This window comes from Vipera berus, assembly GCF_964194415.1.
Source record: "Vipera berus genome assembly, chromosome: 5".
Lineage (NCBI taxonomy): Eukaryota > Metazoa > Chordata > Lepidosauria > Squamata > Viperidae > Vipera > Vipera berus.
In genome coordinates, this window is record NC_138207.1 from 87,288,062 (window position 1) to 87,301,721 (window position 13,660).

General features: G+C 40.1%; 1 protein-coding gene across 4 annotated transcripts in view; it reads left to right on the top strand.

Annotated features, from left to right (window-relative positions):
• Positions 1 to 13,660, top strand: part of PBLD (phenazine biosynthesis like protein domain containing) — a 28,672-nt gene that overhangs the window by 13,648 nt on the left and 1,364 nt on the right. For 2 of the 4 annotated variants that reach the window (XM_081330091.1, XM_081330090.1), the window contains exons 1-7: positions 2,840 to 3,191; positions 4,848 to 4,947; positions 6,660 to 6,755; positions 6,844 to 6,953; positions 7,038 to 7,067; positions 8,924 to 9,012; positions 11,621 to 11,799. In XM_081330091.1, coding sequence (XP_081186217.1) covers positions 3,108 to 3,191; positions 4,848 to 4,947; positions 6,660 to 6,755; positions 6,844 to 6,953; positions 7,038 to 7,067; positions 8,924 to 9,012; positions 11,621 to 11,799 — 688 coding nt within the window. In that variant the 5' untranslated portion in view covers positions 2,840 to 3,107. Of the gene's footprint in view, positions 1 to 2,839; positions 3,192 to 4,847; positions 4,948 to 6,659; positions 6,756 to 6,843; positions 6,954 to 7,037; positions 7,068 to 8,923; positions 9,013 to 11,620; positions 11,800 to 13,660 lie in introns of those variants that run through there. The other 2 variants (XM_081330093.1, XM_081330092.1) reach the window with 2 other exon arrangements.

The following is a 13,660-nucleotide window of genomic DNA, read 5'->3' on the forward strand; positions in this document are numbered from 1 at the left end:
AGTGGTCATTAAGATAACATAGCAGTTGTAAAGTGAATACCATAGTCATTAAGTGAATCCATTATTTTCTATGGACCATTTTTTGTGAAAAATAGAAGTTAATGCCAATTTTCAGCAAAATAATAAAAGGTTACTTGACAGCAGGATGTGCCACATGTCCATAAATGCAAAACAGTTGGTGAACACCTGACATATGGTCTCATATCTGGAGGGGGGCAGCTATTGGTACTTTGGAACTGGGTTTTAAGTACCTTTGCGGTGGTCTGTTATAATTTCAAATGGTTGCTAGGTGACCAGTGTAAGTTGAGGACTACCAATATGACAGCAAACTTAAATGTGTTCATTATTAAGGTAACACATTTTATTATTGAAATGCAACTCAATGATCAGGAGCTCTGCTTCACATCAAAATCAGCTTAGAATAGAAATACTAAGTATGCATTTACCACCCAGTGCACATTTACTTAAAAATCTGTCTTATTTCATGTTTACCATCAGAAGATAATTCCAAGAATTACAAAGTATATCAATTCTTTTTTATGATTACATATTATTTCTTTAATATGACAACTTCATAGGTAGCTTTGTGGTGAACATGAATTTTAAATGAAAAATTTCATTTCATAATTAAGTTCGATTATGATGCCTGGTCTTCCAGGTAGGACAAGTGCTCACACACAGAGACTTGAAAACATATATTTTGACTAGTATGCACAGTGAAAGAGTGTAATTATACTTTTTATAGTATCTTATAGCACAAAAGAAGCTTTGTTTTTAAAATATGTATCATATTCAACAACAGGTAGAAGTAAACAAATAGTAAATCAAATATTGCAACATTAGTGTAGTGTTGCTAACAACTTGTTATAGGTGTACAGTCAGTGTCTATACTTGGGGAAAGAAAATCTTGTTCAAAATTGCATGCATTTTATAAAAACACATAGCAGATGAACGGATTGCAAATCTTTTTAAAAAAGTTTTATTAGTTTATAATACACGATACAATTGAAATACAAAGTAAATTGCGGGAAAGATGGGGAAGGGAAAAGGTAGAGAAGTGAGGTAAGGGAATAAAAAAGAGGGGAAAAAGACATTGACTTCCGAGTTCCTTTGGTGCAATACTGTAGAATAGAGTATCAACTTCCAACCTCAACTTTTTACTTTTACAAAATAATATATAGACTAGCCATTTCAGTAACATCAAATCTATCTAATTGGTAAAGCACACAATCAAAATTTCATTTTTTTCCATCTCAAGCACAAAATCTAGAAGCGGTTTCCACGTGGCATTAAAAGTATTTGCATTCTTTTCTTTAATCAGTACAGTCAATTTAGCCATCTCTGCTAGCTCCATCAGTTTTTGCAACCATTCCTCCATTGTAAGAATTGATGAGGTCTTCCATTTCTGAGCGTAGAGTAATCTTGTTGTTGTCAACATCAAAGTTCCATATATTTTTTTCCAGATCTTTGTCCATTAGCCCCAAGGGAAAAGTCTCTGGTTTTCTATACAGAATTTTCTGTTTGAACATATGAATCCTACTCCAATATTTTCTTGCTTTATCACACGCCCACCATAAATGGTAAAACGTCCCCTCTTTGCCTTTACATTTCCAACATTCATTTGATATACATTTTTGATAACTTTTCTGGTATTCAGTACCAACGGTACGTCATCTTGTAAGAGTTTTCTTTTAGATTATAATTTAATGTAAATTTTAATCCTTTATTCCACATATTTTCCCATTGTTCAAGCATTATATTGTGCCCCAAGTTCCTTGCCCACTGAATCATACAATGTTTTACTTATTCATTTTCCAGATTTAAATTCAATAATATTTTGTAAACTTCAGCAATAATATGTTCATCACTACCGCACAGGAGGTTTTCCAATTCATTTTTAACCAAATTAAACCCATAATTTTTTTAATCTAACTTGAATCTTTCTTTCAATTGCATATATGTAAACCAATGGCAGGGACGCGGTGGCTCAGTGGGTTAGGACGCTGAGCTTGTTGATCAGAAGTTTGGCAGGTTGAATCCCGAGTGCCGCGTAATAGAGTGAGCGCCTGTTACTCGTCCCAGCTTCTGCCAACCTAGCAGTTCGAAAGCACGTAAAAATGCAAGTAGAAAAATAGGGACCACTACGGTGGGAAGGTAACAGCGTTCCGTGCACCTTTGGCGTCTAGTCATGCCGGCCACATGACCATGGAGACGTCCTTGGACAAGCGCTGGCTCTTTGGCTTTGAAACGGAGATGAGCACTGGCCCCTAGAGTCGGAAATGACTAGCACGCATGTGCGGGGGAACCTTTACCTTTACCTTTAAACCAATGGCAGACATGACCTCCTGATTCTAGCTCCTCCTTAGATTTGAGGGTAGGCTCACCCAGGTTGAAAGATATTATTTTACCATAGGTCCACCAGTTTGGCCTCATCACCATCTCTTTTCTAAAAAAGGCTTCTTGCGGGGAAACCCAAAGTGGCATCTTCATAGAGAACCTTGTTTTATATATAATCCAAACTCTCAAAATAGCATGCCTGGTAAAATGATTCTTAAAATCAATGCCATGCCAACCAAACCTTAATTCATGGCCTTTATTATTTTGCAGCTTTCTTAATGTTGTTTGGGGATAGAACATGAATTATTTTAGTTTTTGTTAGCTGAGCCCTTACAAATTTCTTTCTTTGAAATGATAGAAACTGCTGCCAGATGCCGACACAGTTGTGTTTCACACCTAAAGGATGGCAAAAAATCATACTATAGAATAGATACTGAAGTAATGGAAACATTAAATAACATAATAGGTTTTACTTCTGAGTAAATTTACAGAATCACAATTGTCCTGGCAACCGCATACTCAGATAAACAAAAATAACTCTTCAAAACCCCATAGTAAATACTAATGCCATAAATTACTTAGTCTTTGTGTAGTTGCTGAAATAGGTACAGAAGGCAAAATGTTAAATCAATTTAGATAAGAGACTACTGCTTCTTGCTACTTACTGAGTTTAATATTAACTTGGACGTTTCTGCAATGGCAAGAAGAGAGACTCAGCAAATTCTAAAGTCCCATTTTAAAAAGCCCTGTAAAATTCTGTCAGGAAGAAAATGAAGATTTCAATTTTCATAATTGATGCATTTACCAAACAGCCCTTTGGTGGAAATCCTGCTGCTGTTTGTCTTCTTGAAGATGTAAGTTTTTAACAAATTCCTTTAGTTTAAAGAAAACTAACTAGCAACATCTTTGCTATTTGTGAGCAATGCCATTTCCTTTAACTAGAATTTATTTAACTTTACAGTATACAAAGGATTAACTGATCCTTTGTACAATAAGAGGATCTATATTGCTTATTTAAGTGACAGGTGGAGGTAGGGATGGGAGGTTTCCCCTCAGGAAAATCTTTTGCCAGTATTTTATGAAGCCACCATATATTGTCAAAGATTTTGTATGTATTCTGGGAAGGTTTGCAATTGAAACAAACACAGCCTTGCATAATCTATAACCAAGCTTTGCAAAGATAAAACACAGTTCTGTCAAAACTGGAATTTTTTGACAAGTTTATGCAGGTTAGTTTCTTTCTTTTGAACGAAAAAGGTTGCCTCAACTTTGTATGGACAGTGGGCTCATTATACAAAATTGAGAGAACAAATATAAAGTATTGCATTTCAAAGTTGCCACAAGATGGCGACGATTAAAAACATACTGTACATTATGGTTACCAGGATAATCCTTTTGTTTTGCTGCGCTTTGAAAATAGAAAATTAAGTTGATAAATTGATGAAGATAACACCCGGATGCCCACGTATCACTTTTAAGGTCCCTGCCTCAACTGTTCAGAATTCTTGAAAGTTTTTTTTATTTTAACAGAGTTATTTTCATTTGTCAACAAGAATACAAAACAAAAACAGAAAAATGATAGTCCAACACTATCAAGGGTGGGGGGGAGAAAAACAGGAGTTGAGCAGTCAGTTTTTGAAACACAGCCAGTTTTTGAAACAGAACATGGGGTGGGGGACTGTTTTATATTTAAATATTTGTTTATTTAAATTTATTACATGTGGTAAGTACAATCAATTTAGTGCCCAGAAACAAAAAAAAAATCAAAAAGAAGGTGGAGCACAGAATACTTTGGGTATAATGAGTGCATTATGTTTGGTCACACCAGCCATGACAGTCCATTTGTTCCTAGCTAACCTTTGGCAGCCATTTTGTGTGTGTGTGTGTGTGTGTGTGTGTGTGTGTGTGTGTGAAAGAGAGAGAGATCATGTGTTCTCAACATTTCAGATGTGTCCCCCAAACCTAACTCCTGAAATATAGTCTAAAACTTATTTTGACACAGTACCAAGATCTCTTCTAGCTTTATTCTGATTCTCACAGTTTGGATGGTGTCCCCCAAAAGCATGCACTGCATCTGTCATGGTTTTGACTAATGAAACCAAATGTTCTTTTGTAAAGCAAAGTTAAAACATAAACAATTAATTTTTAGGGCTCCTTATGAACCTCCTTCAGATTTGTCCCTTTTTGAAGTCGGTCCTTTATTTTATTCCAAGAAGATGTGGTCACCATAGATACAGAGCATATCACTTTGAATCAGTAATTTGGGCAGACCATCATTTCCCAAAGCAACTGGATCACGAGTGGGTTTTTTTCATGGGTCTTCTGTATTTCTTTGTTCAATAACGAATTGGGAGATAGAAATGGTCCTCTCCCTTGCGTGTAAAGAAGAATGTGTTGTTTATAAGGTACATTTAATGCAAAATATTTATAAAAAAGTGAAACATGATATGCTTGCTACAAAAGACATGGAATGCATTTGTAGATCAGTTTAAATTTGTTGTTCATTTTAGGAGCTGGAAGAAGGTTGGCATCAAAAAATTGCTGCAGAAATGAACCTCTCAGAAACAGCATTCATCAGAAAACTGCACCCCACAGATGACTTCACCAAAAGTAAATAATCATTCATGTATTGAAATGTAGCTTTGCTGAAAGTTGAATTATTAGAGGCGCTTTTGATAAAGAAGTCGGGTGTTATTGTGATAGATTATGAAATGAAGGTGAATATCTATCCTATAGCTGAATGGCATGCATAGGTGGTTCAAGAAATTGCAGGTGGTGGGTATAGCTGTCAAATCAAATCAAATCAAAGTGATTCTCTAGATGGCCAAGTCGTAAATTAGCAGCAGTTCTTTCCGTACAGATATTGCATGACTCCTGTTCCTCGGACCAGGTAACCATCTGACCACTGCAGTTTGCACCAGTTGCAAATTCTGCATTTTTCCCCCAAGGGTTATTCATTGGAGAGAATGTTGTGGTAAAGGCAGATGGTCCCCAAGTCTGATCAGCAGCTGGCCCATTCACTATGTTGTACAACATGCTCCTTCCAACAGCTAACACCTGCAAATTCAGTAACAACTTCAAAGGCAAATCTGCTCTTTTGGGGTGTGTGTATGTGTGAATCCTAATCAAACAATCTTCTAGTTTTCACCACGTCACCAGAGCCTCCATCTTATTTAGGTTTAATTTCAGCTTATTCTCCCTCATCGTACCCATTTTTGAGATATGGCAGTCTTGAAGGATACTGGTTGTTTCCTTGGTGTTGGGTGGTAGGACAAGATCCACTATACCTTACTACAAAAACTCCAAGTGATCTCCCCCAGCAGATTCATATGAATATTAAACCATATAGACCTGTGGTGGCGAATCTATGGCACGGGTGCCACAGGTGGCACGCAGAGCCCTCTCTGCGGGCAGGCACACCATCGCTCCAGTCCTAGGCCTTCAGCTGGGTTTTATAAAAAATTTTCGCTTTAGGCCTTTGCTGCCGTGTGCAAAAAAAAAGGTTCAATCAATCAATTTCAACTTCTTGCGGGGAAAAAGAAATCTCGCAAAGTTGGAATTGATTGAACTTTTTAGTCCCATCCCATCTGCCATTACCACCGCAGCCATGCCCACCCAATGGGCCATGCCCAGCCAATGAGCCACGCCCACCTGGCACCCGACGATACATGTGGGTTTTTGGAGTGCAGTTTGGGCACTCGGTCTCTAAAAGGTTCGCCATCACTGATATAGACCTATACAAATCATAAGATCCAGTGGAAGATTTCAAGCAATGCTGTAGATATCAAACAATGACTTATGCAAGTGTTAGTGATCTACTCTAAGCTATTTAAAATATCAAGGGTTAATTTTATAGAATTTAATAGGGCTGCCCCAAAGACCCCCTCCCCCAATGCTGAGGTTTTCCTCTGAGACTGGCTTCTATCATGTTATGAACCACTCGGAGTGACATAAGTGAGACGGGCAGTGTATAGATTTGATAAATAAATAAAAGTTATTTCATTACTTTTTATGTAGCCCAATTAAATTCTATAAAGTTAACCCTTGATATCTTAAATAGCTTAGAGTAGATTGCTTGGGGACAATCTTTTCCTGCAGGTTTTTTAAATATATGAAGCTTTTTCAGAATGTTCCCCCCCCCCAAAGAAATGACCTTGGAATCACTTTTTCATTTTCTTCATTGTATTTTTCTACTTTTTTTTTAAAAAAAAAGAACATTGAGTTTTCTGAGTTCCTTGTACCCTTTTTGGTTCCTTGTTTAATTTTTCTGCTGTTGAAATATGATCTCCAATAAAGTGTGATTATTGTGCACCCTTTTTCAGGTTCATGCTTTGGATTAAGATGGTTTACACCTACAAATGAAGTCCCGCTATGTGGCCATGCCACTCTTGCATCTGCTGCTGTGTTATTCCATAAAAGTAAGTGGTTATTTAACCATTCATAGTTTGACACAATACATGTTTTTTAACCATCCTGATGGTTGTGCATTTCTGATTTTAAAAACAGAAAATGTGAACCCCACCCTCACTTTCATAACTCTTAGTGGAGAATTAAAGGCCAGGCAAGCAGGAGATGAGATTATCTTGGATCTGCCACTTTACTTCACTTATTCACAGGTTGGCTTTACTTGGTACCTTTTGAGCATTTCCTTTTAAAAGTGAAAGGCACGCATGATTTTAATATTGCTTTCATATTTCTAGGATTTCCAGGAAGTAGAAGAGTTGGTAAAGGTAATTTGCACAGCTTTTTCCCCCATTGTATTTATTGCCATAAAGGCTACCTTAGGCTTGCTCACTATCAAATTCTTCCTATATGTGAGATTTGATCCCCAAACTAAATAAAAACAGTGTCTAAATATGGTACAAACAAAGTGGGAAGTTAAATATTGAAAGCCTAATCTAAAACCCACTAATTCAGGGTCAAAACCTGTAAGATGGTGGGTAAGGCATTGCATCTAAATCCCACCCCTTTTGTAATGCATGTGGATGATGCTGTTAATATAAATATTATGGCTATGATTGGTCTCCCTTTTTAATGCATTTCTAGAATTTTCCCTGGGTGGATCTATATACATATTCCATGCTACTTTGCATTGGGTACCTTACCAGAAAGTGCACTCACTTTTAACAAAACAGTGAATAAAAATTCTACATGGAATCTTTCTCCTTAGCAACAGAAGTCAGCCAAGGGTGTCTGCAGGATATGTCCAAAAGGCAATTATAGCTCTGCACATGTATCACACACACACATGCACAAAAGGCAAAGCCTTGATCAAACTATCTCAATCCCATCTTGCCTTTTGAAACATGCTCTACAAACACCTCTAAATCCAGTTCTAAAGAACTAGGGGTGACATGTTGTGAGTGTTCCAGTATCTCAGGGGTTGCCACAAAGAGGAGGGAGTCAAGCTATTCTCCAAAGCACCTGAAGGCAGGACAAGAAGCAACGGATGGAAACTAGTCAAGGAGAAAAGCAATCTAGAACTAAGGAGAGATTTCCTAACAGTGAGAACAATTAAACAGTGAAACAACCTGCCTCCAGAAGCTGTGAATGCTCCAACAGTGAAGGTTTTTAAGAAGAGATTGGACAACGATTTGTTTGAAATGTATAAGGTTTCCCTGCCTGATCAGGGGGTTGGACTAGAAGAGCTCCAAGGTCCCTTCCAACTCTGTTATTCTGTTATTCTGTTCCTTGGTGGAGCAGTGGGCTAATGCCTCCTTAAGTAACACCAGCTGCCTGCAATTAGTGCAGGTTCGAGTCCCACCAGGCTCAATGTTGACTCAGCCTTCCATCCTTCCGAGGTAGGTAAAATGAGGACCCAGATTGTTGGGGGCAATAAGCTGACTTTGTAATAATGCCGCTTGGGGGGGGGGCGAAAGCCCTAATAAGCAGGCATATACATAGAATGAAGGCTACTGCTAAGCACATTGGTTTGTGCTTAAATTGTAAGCTGCCCTGAGTCTTCGGAGAAGGGCGGGATATAAATGGGATAAAAATAAAAAAAATAAATACTACTGGCATTAAAAAGTTTCCTGATTGGGGATCCTCTGGTTGGTGGGACAAAACTGGTGTTGCCAGAAGTTGTAATACTAATACTAATACTAATACTACTACTACTACTACTACTACTACTACTACTACTACTACTAATAATAATAATAATAATAATAATAGTAATTTTTGGAGGGGACCTTGGAGGGCATCTAGTCCAACCCCCTGCTCAGGCAGGAAACTCTATGCCATTTCAGACAAACTTCCAGTGTTGGAGCATTCACAGCTTCTGGAGGCAGGTTGTTCCACTGATTAATTGTTCTAACTGTCAGGAAGTTTCTTCTTAGTTCTAGGTTGCTTCTCTCCTTGATGAGTTTCCATCCATTGCTTCTTGTCCTGCCTTCTGGCGCTTTGGAGAATAGCTTGACTCCCTCTTCTTTGTGGTAGCCCCTGAGATATTGGAACACTGCTATCATGTCACCCCTAGTCCTTCTCTTCATTAGACTAAAATGACTAATGGAGAAACGTTTGCTATGTGGACATGAGAAAAATATGGTAGCTCTCTTTGGCTTATTCTGTCCTATTTTATCACTAGGTAGCAGTGGGGGATATGAACGTTCAAGAGGTCCGTTATTCTCCTGACACAAAAAAGCTACTTATCTGTCTCAGTGAGGTGTATAAAAGGTATATGAATTTCAACTGCACATTTCTTTAAATGATTGCATGTAAATTTAGAAGAGGATAGACCTGAGGTAAAGACAGAAGTAACAGAAACACAGGAACAGATGATACCAAGGAAGTCTGAACATAGTAATAAAGGCATACCTCCTGATCGGTTCTCAGCAAGTGGGGTTAGAGTGTATAGTGTAAGCTATGAACCCTGTAATTACCAAGAGATGTTATCATTGCCTCAAGTAGACCAGGATAAATGGAAGGAGGCTATGGACAGAGAAATGGAGTCTATGACTGTGCATCAAGAGTGTGTAAAAGCATTTGGGTTAACAGCTGTTTAGCTTTAAATGGGAGGAGTGTCAAGGTAATGATTAAGAAGCTAAGCAGCTGATGTAATGTATGATGTAATGATGGGAATGACTCAGCAGGGTCTATGTCCATTTAGGGATGTGGCTCAGTGGGTTAGGATCCTGAGCTTGTCGATCAGAAGGTCGGCAGTTTGGCGGGTCAAATCCCAAGTGCCGCGTAGCAGAGTGAGCACCTGTTACTCGTCCCAGCTTCTGCCAACCTAGCAGTTCGAAAACATGTAAAAATGCAAGTAGAAAAATAGGGACCACTACGGTGGGAACAGCGTTCCGTGTGCCTTTGGCATCTAGTCATGCTGGCCACATGATGACGGAGACGTCCTCGGACAAGCGCTCTCTCTTCGGCTTTGAAACAGAGATGAGCACCGGCCCCTAGTGTTGGAAATGACTAGCACGCGTGTGCGGGGGAACCTTTACCTTTACCTTTTATGTCCATTTAAGAGCCAGCTGGCTCTGTGTCTCTTTAAGAGCCTTTGTATAAAAGGAAGGCTCTGCTGTGTTCTCTCTCTTCTGTATTCCTAACTGTTGTGTGTTGGAGACTGCTGTATTAACACATGTATGTATATTGTGGAATTAAGATTGCCGGAAGAAATATCAACAACCTAAGATACGCAGATGATACCACTCTAATGGCAGAAAGTGAAGAAGAACTAAAGAGCCTCTTGTTGCAGGTGAAGAAGGAGAGTGCAAAACTTGGGTTGAAACTTAACATTAAGAAAACCAAGATCATGGCATCTGGCCCTCTCAATTCCTGGCAAATAGATGGGGAAGAAATGGAGGTAGTGACAGATTTTATTTTCCTGGGCTCCAAGATCACTGCAGACGGGGACTGTAGCCAAGAAATTAAAAGACGCTTGCTCCTGGGGAGGAAAGCCATGGCAAATCTAGACAGCACACTAAAAAGCAGAGACATCACCCTGTCAACAAAAGTGCGTATAGTCAAGGCTATGGTCTTCCCAGTTGCAATGTATGGCAGTGAAAGTTGGACCATAAGAAAGGCTGAGCGCCAAAGAATTGAGGCCTTTGAACTGTGGTGCTGGAGAAGACTCCTGCGAGTCCCTTGGACCGCAAGGCGATCAAACCGGTCAGTCCTAGAGGAGATCAATCCTGACTGCTCTTTAGAAGGCCAGATTCTGAAGCTAAAACTCAAGTACTTTGGCCACCTAATGAGAAGGAAGGACTCACTGGAGAAGAGCCTAATGCTGGGAAAGATCGAGGGCAATAGAAGAAGGGGACGACAGAGAATGAGGTGGCTGGATGGAGTCACTGAAGCAGTAGGCGCGAGCTTAAATGGACTCCAGAAGATGGTAGAGGACAGGAAGGCCTGGAGGAATGTTGTCCATAGTGTCGCGATGGGTCGGACACGACTTCGCAGCTAACAACAACAACAACAACAATGTATATTGTTCCTGCCTGGTATATGATATTGTAGATCAGGGGTCTTCAAACTTGGCCCTTTTATGACTTGTGGACTTCAACTCCCAGAATTCCTCAGCCAGGCATGCTGGTTGAGGAATTCTGGGAGTTGAAGTCCACAAGTCATAAAAGGGCCAAGTTTGAAGACCCCTGTTGTAGATAGTGTAAGATAAACCACCATTTAATATAGACTACTGTTTACTGTGTTTACTCCTGGGTTCTCAGCGCAGTAAGACTGTGCATGCTCTGACAAGTCTCGTCTCCCTTCCTTAGTTGATTTCCTTCATTTCTTTGATCCTTACAAGTTATGGGAAGGAAACCTTCCTTTTACCTCTCTCTGTTAATTTTGCTTTGCTTACCCTGCTCCAGCTTGTTTGGACTATACCTGGCACTCCTTAGTTGGTTGGGAATTCTACTTTCTGGGGATTCCTAGTCCATTTAGGGCAGGGGTGTCCAATATTGGCAACTTGAAGACTTGTGGACTTCAGCTCCTGGCTAGCTGGGGAATTCTGGGACTTGAAGTCCACAAGCTTTCAAGTTGCCAATATTGGACACTGCTTATTTAACGTATACCACACAGAGGAATCTTGTTTTGGACAATCTTCTTATTACTGGCCTTTTTTATTTCTACTAAGCTTAATATTTTGGTTTCAAATCTATATTTTGCATGGAAAATGTGCCAGCAGTCAGAGCTAAAGCTTACAATTACCATTGGTATTATAGTAATAAAAATGCAATATCATTCCGTTCTTTGTTGTTGTCACTGGTATTTTTAGTTTTGCATTTTCTAGTGTATAGACTTCTGTTTGACTCCTTAACAACGAACGTTTGTCACCAAGGTATGATTTGGAGAAATTAAAAGTGGATGCCCAACGTCTTTTGTCGGCCGACAAGACTGGAAAAGTCAAAGGTGTAATAATCACAGTTAAAGGAGATTGCCATGAAAATCATGACAGCTATGATTTTTACTCTCGTTATTTTGCACCATGGAATGGCGTTTCTGAAGATCCTGTCACAGGTAAGTTTGTGTACGGAGGGCTTTTTCTATTTTTATTAGATATAGGTGAATAATTCTTGTTTAAGAATAGTAAAACAAGATAGCAGCAAAGCCCCAAAGTAATATTTCATCTGTAAGAGGAACAGAACATGTGTGGAAACATAACTTTTCATAAGCAACCACTACTAAAGTAGATTTTTATCTATAAAAGTCAGTGCAGAATAAATTAGTTTGCCTAACTGGAATATTGTATCCAGTTTTGGCCATCAGAATACAAAAAAAGATGTTGAGACTGTAGAAGGGGTGCAGGTAAGAGCAACAAAGGTAGAATAAAACATACAATGAATGGGTTGCAGGAACTGGGTAAGTCTAGTCTAAAGAGAAAGACTAAGGGTGACATGAGAACAATCTTCCAATATTTAAGGGGCTGTCAAAAAGAAGAGGGGGTTAACCCAAAGCACCTTGGGGGCAGGGCAAGAAGTAATTGATGGAAACTTAACAAGGAAAAATCCAACTAGAACTAAGGAGAAATTTCCTGACAGTGAGAAAAATTAACCAGTGGAACTGCTTGCCTCTAGAAATTGTGGGTGCTACATCAGTGGAGATTTTAAAGAAGAGATTAGACAACCATTTACCTGGAATAGTATAGGGCAGACATGTCAAACACAAGGCCCGGGGGCCGGATCCGGCCCGCGAAGTGGTTTCATGCGGCCCGCGAAGCCATCCTGGAAACAGTGAGGGAACGCCCCCCACTGCCTTGGCCCTGGCCCAGAGACCCTCCTTCTGCCAGAGACCCTCAGATCTGTCCCACTCCTGCCCAGGCCCCCATAGGCACCCTTGATGCGAACGATGTAGAGCTGGCCACGCCCACCCAGTAGGCCATATGCACTCTAGCCACGCCCACCCAGTAGGCCACGCCCACCTAGGCCATACCCACCCAGCCCCTTGAGGGCAACCGCAATGCTGATGCGGCCCTCAATGAAATTGAGTTTGACACCCCTGGTATAGGGTCTCCTGCTCGATCGGGAGTTGAACTAGAAGACTTCCAAGGTCCCTTCTAATTCCATTATACTGTTATTTGTTACTATCTTTAGTGTGCCTTAGGACTGTTTGATGACAAATTTTTGATGTAACATAATCTATGCTTTTTTTCTTTACTATGTACATGGTATGGCTGTGCAGCATTTTGGAAATAATGCAGAAAAGGCATTTTGGAGTGCACAGAAGTTGGAATGTAACTCCTGCCTGCAACCCTTTAAAGCCACTATGTGTTTTCCAGCATTTTTACCCTGTGCAGTAGTCACATGATCCTGGAGAAAAACATGGCAGTTTTAATGAATTGCAGAGAGGGCTGCAGGCATGTCCCTGGGTGTTCCAAAGCACAACTGCGAAACTGAATCTGAAGCATTGCCCAACTCTACTACTTAGTTATGAATGAGTGGGTGTCTGGGAAGTCTAATCAATTCTTAAAATGAGTAACAGAAAATGGGCAATAGTACTATTATGTAGGGACGCGGTGGCTCAGTGGGTTAGGACGCTGAGCTTGATCAGAAGGTCGGCAGTTTGGCGGGTCGAATCCCGAGTGCCGCGTAACAGAGTGAGCGCCTGTTACTCGTCCCAGCTTCTGCCCACCTAGCAGTTCGAAAGCATGTAAAATGCAAGTAGAAAAATAGGGACCACTACGGTGGGAAGGTAACAGCGTTCCGTGCGCCTTTGGCGTCTAGTCATGCCGGCCACATGACCACGGAGACGTCCTCGGACAAACGCTGGCTCTTCGGCTTTGAAACGGAGATGAGCCCCTAGAGTCGGAAACGACTAGCACGCATGTGCGGGGGAACCTTTACCTTTACCTTTTACTATTATGTATTGTAGTCCTTAACAG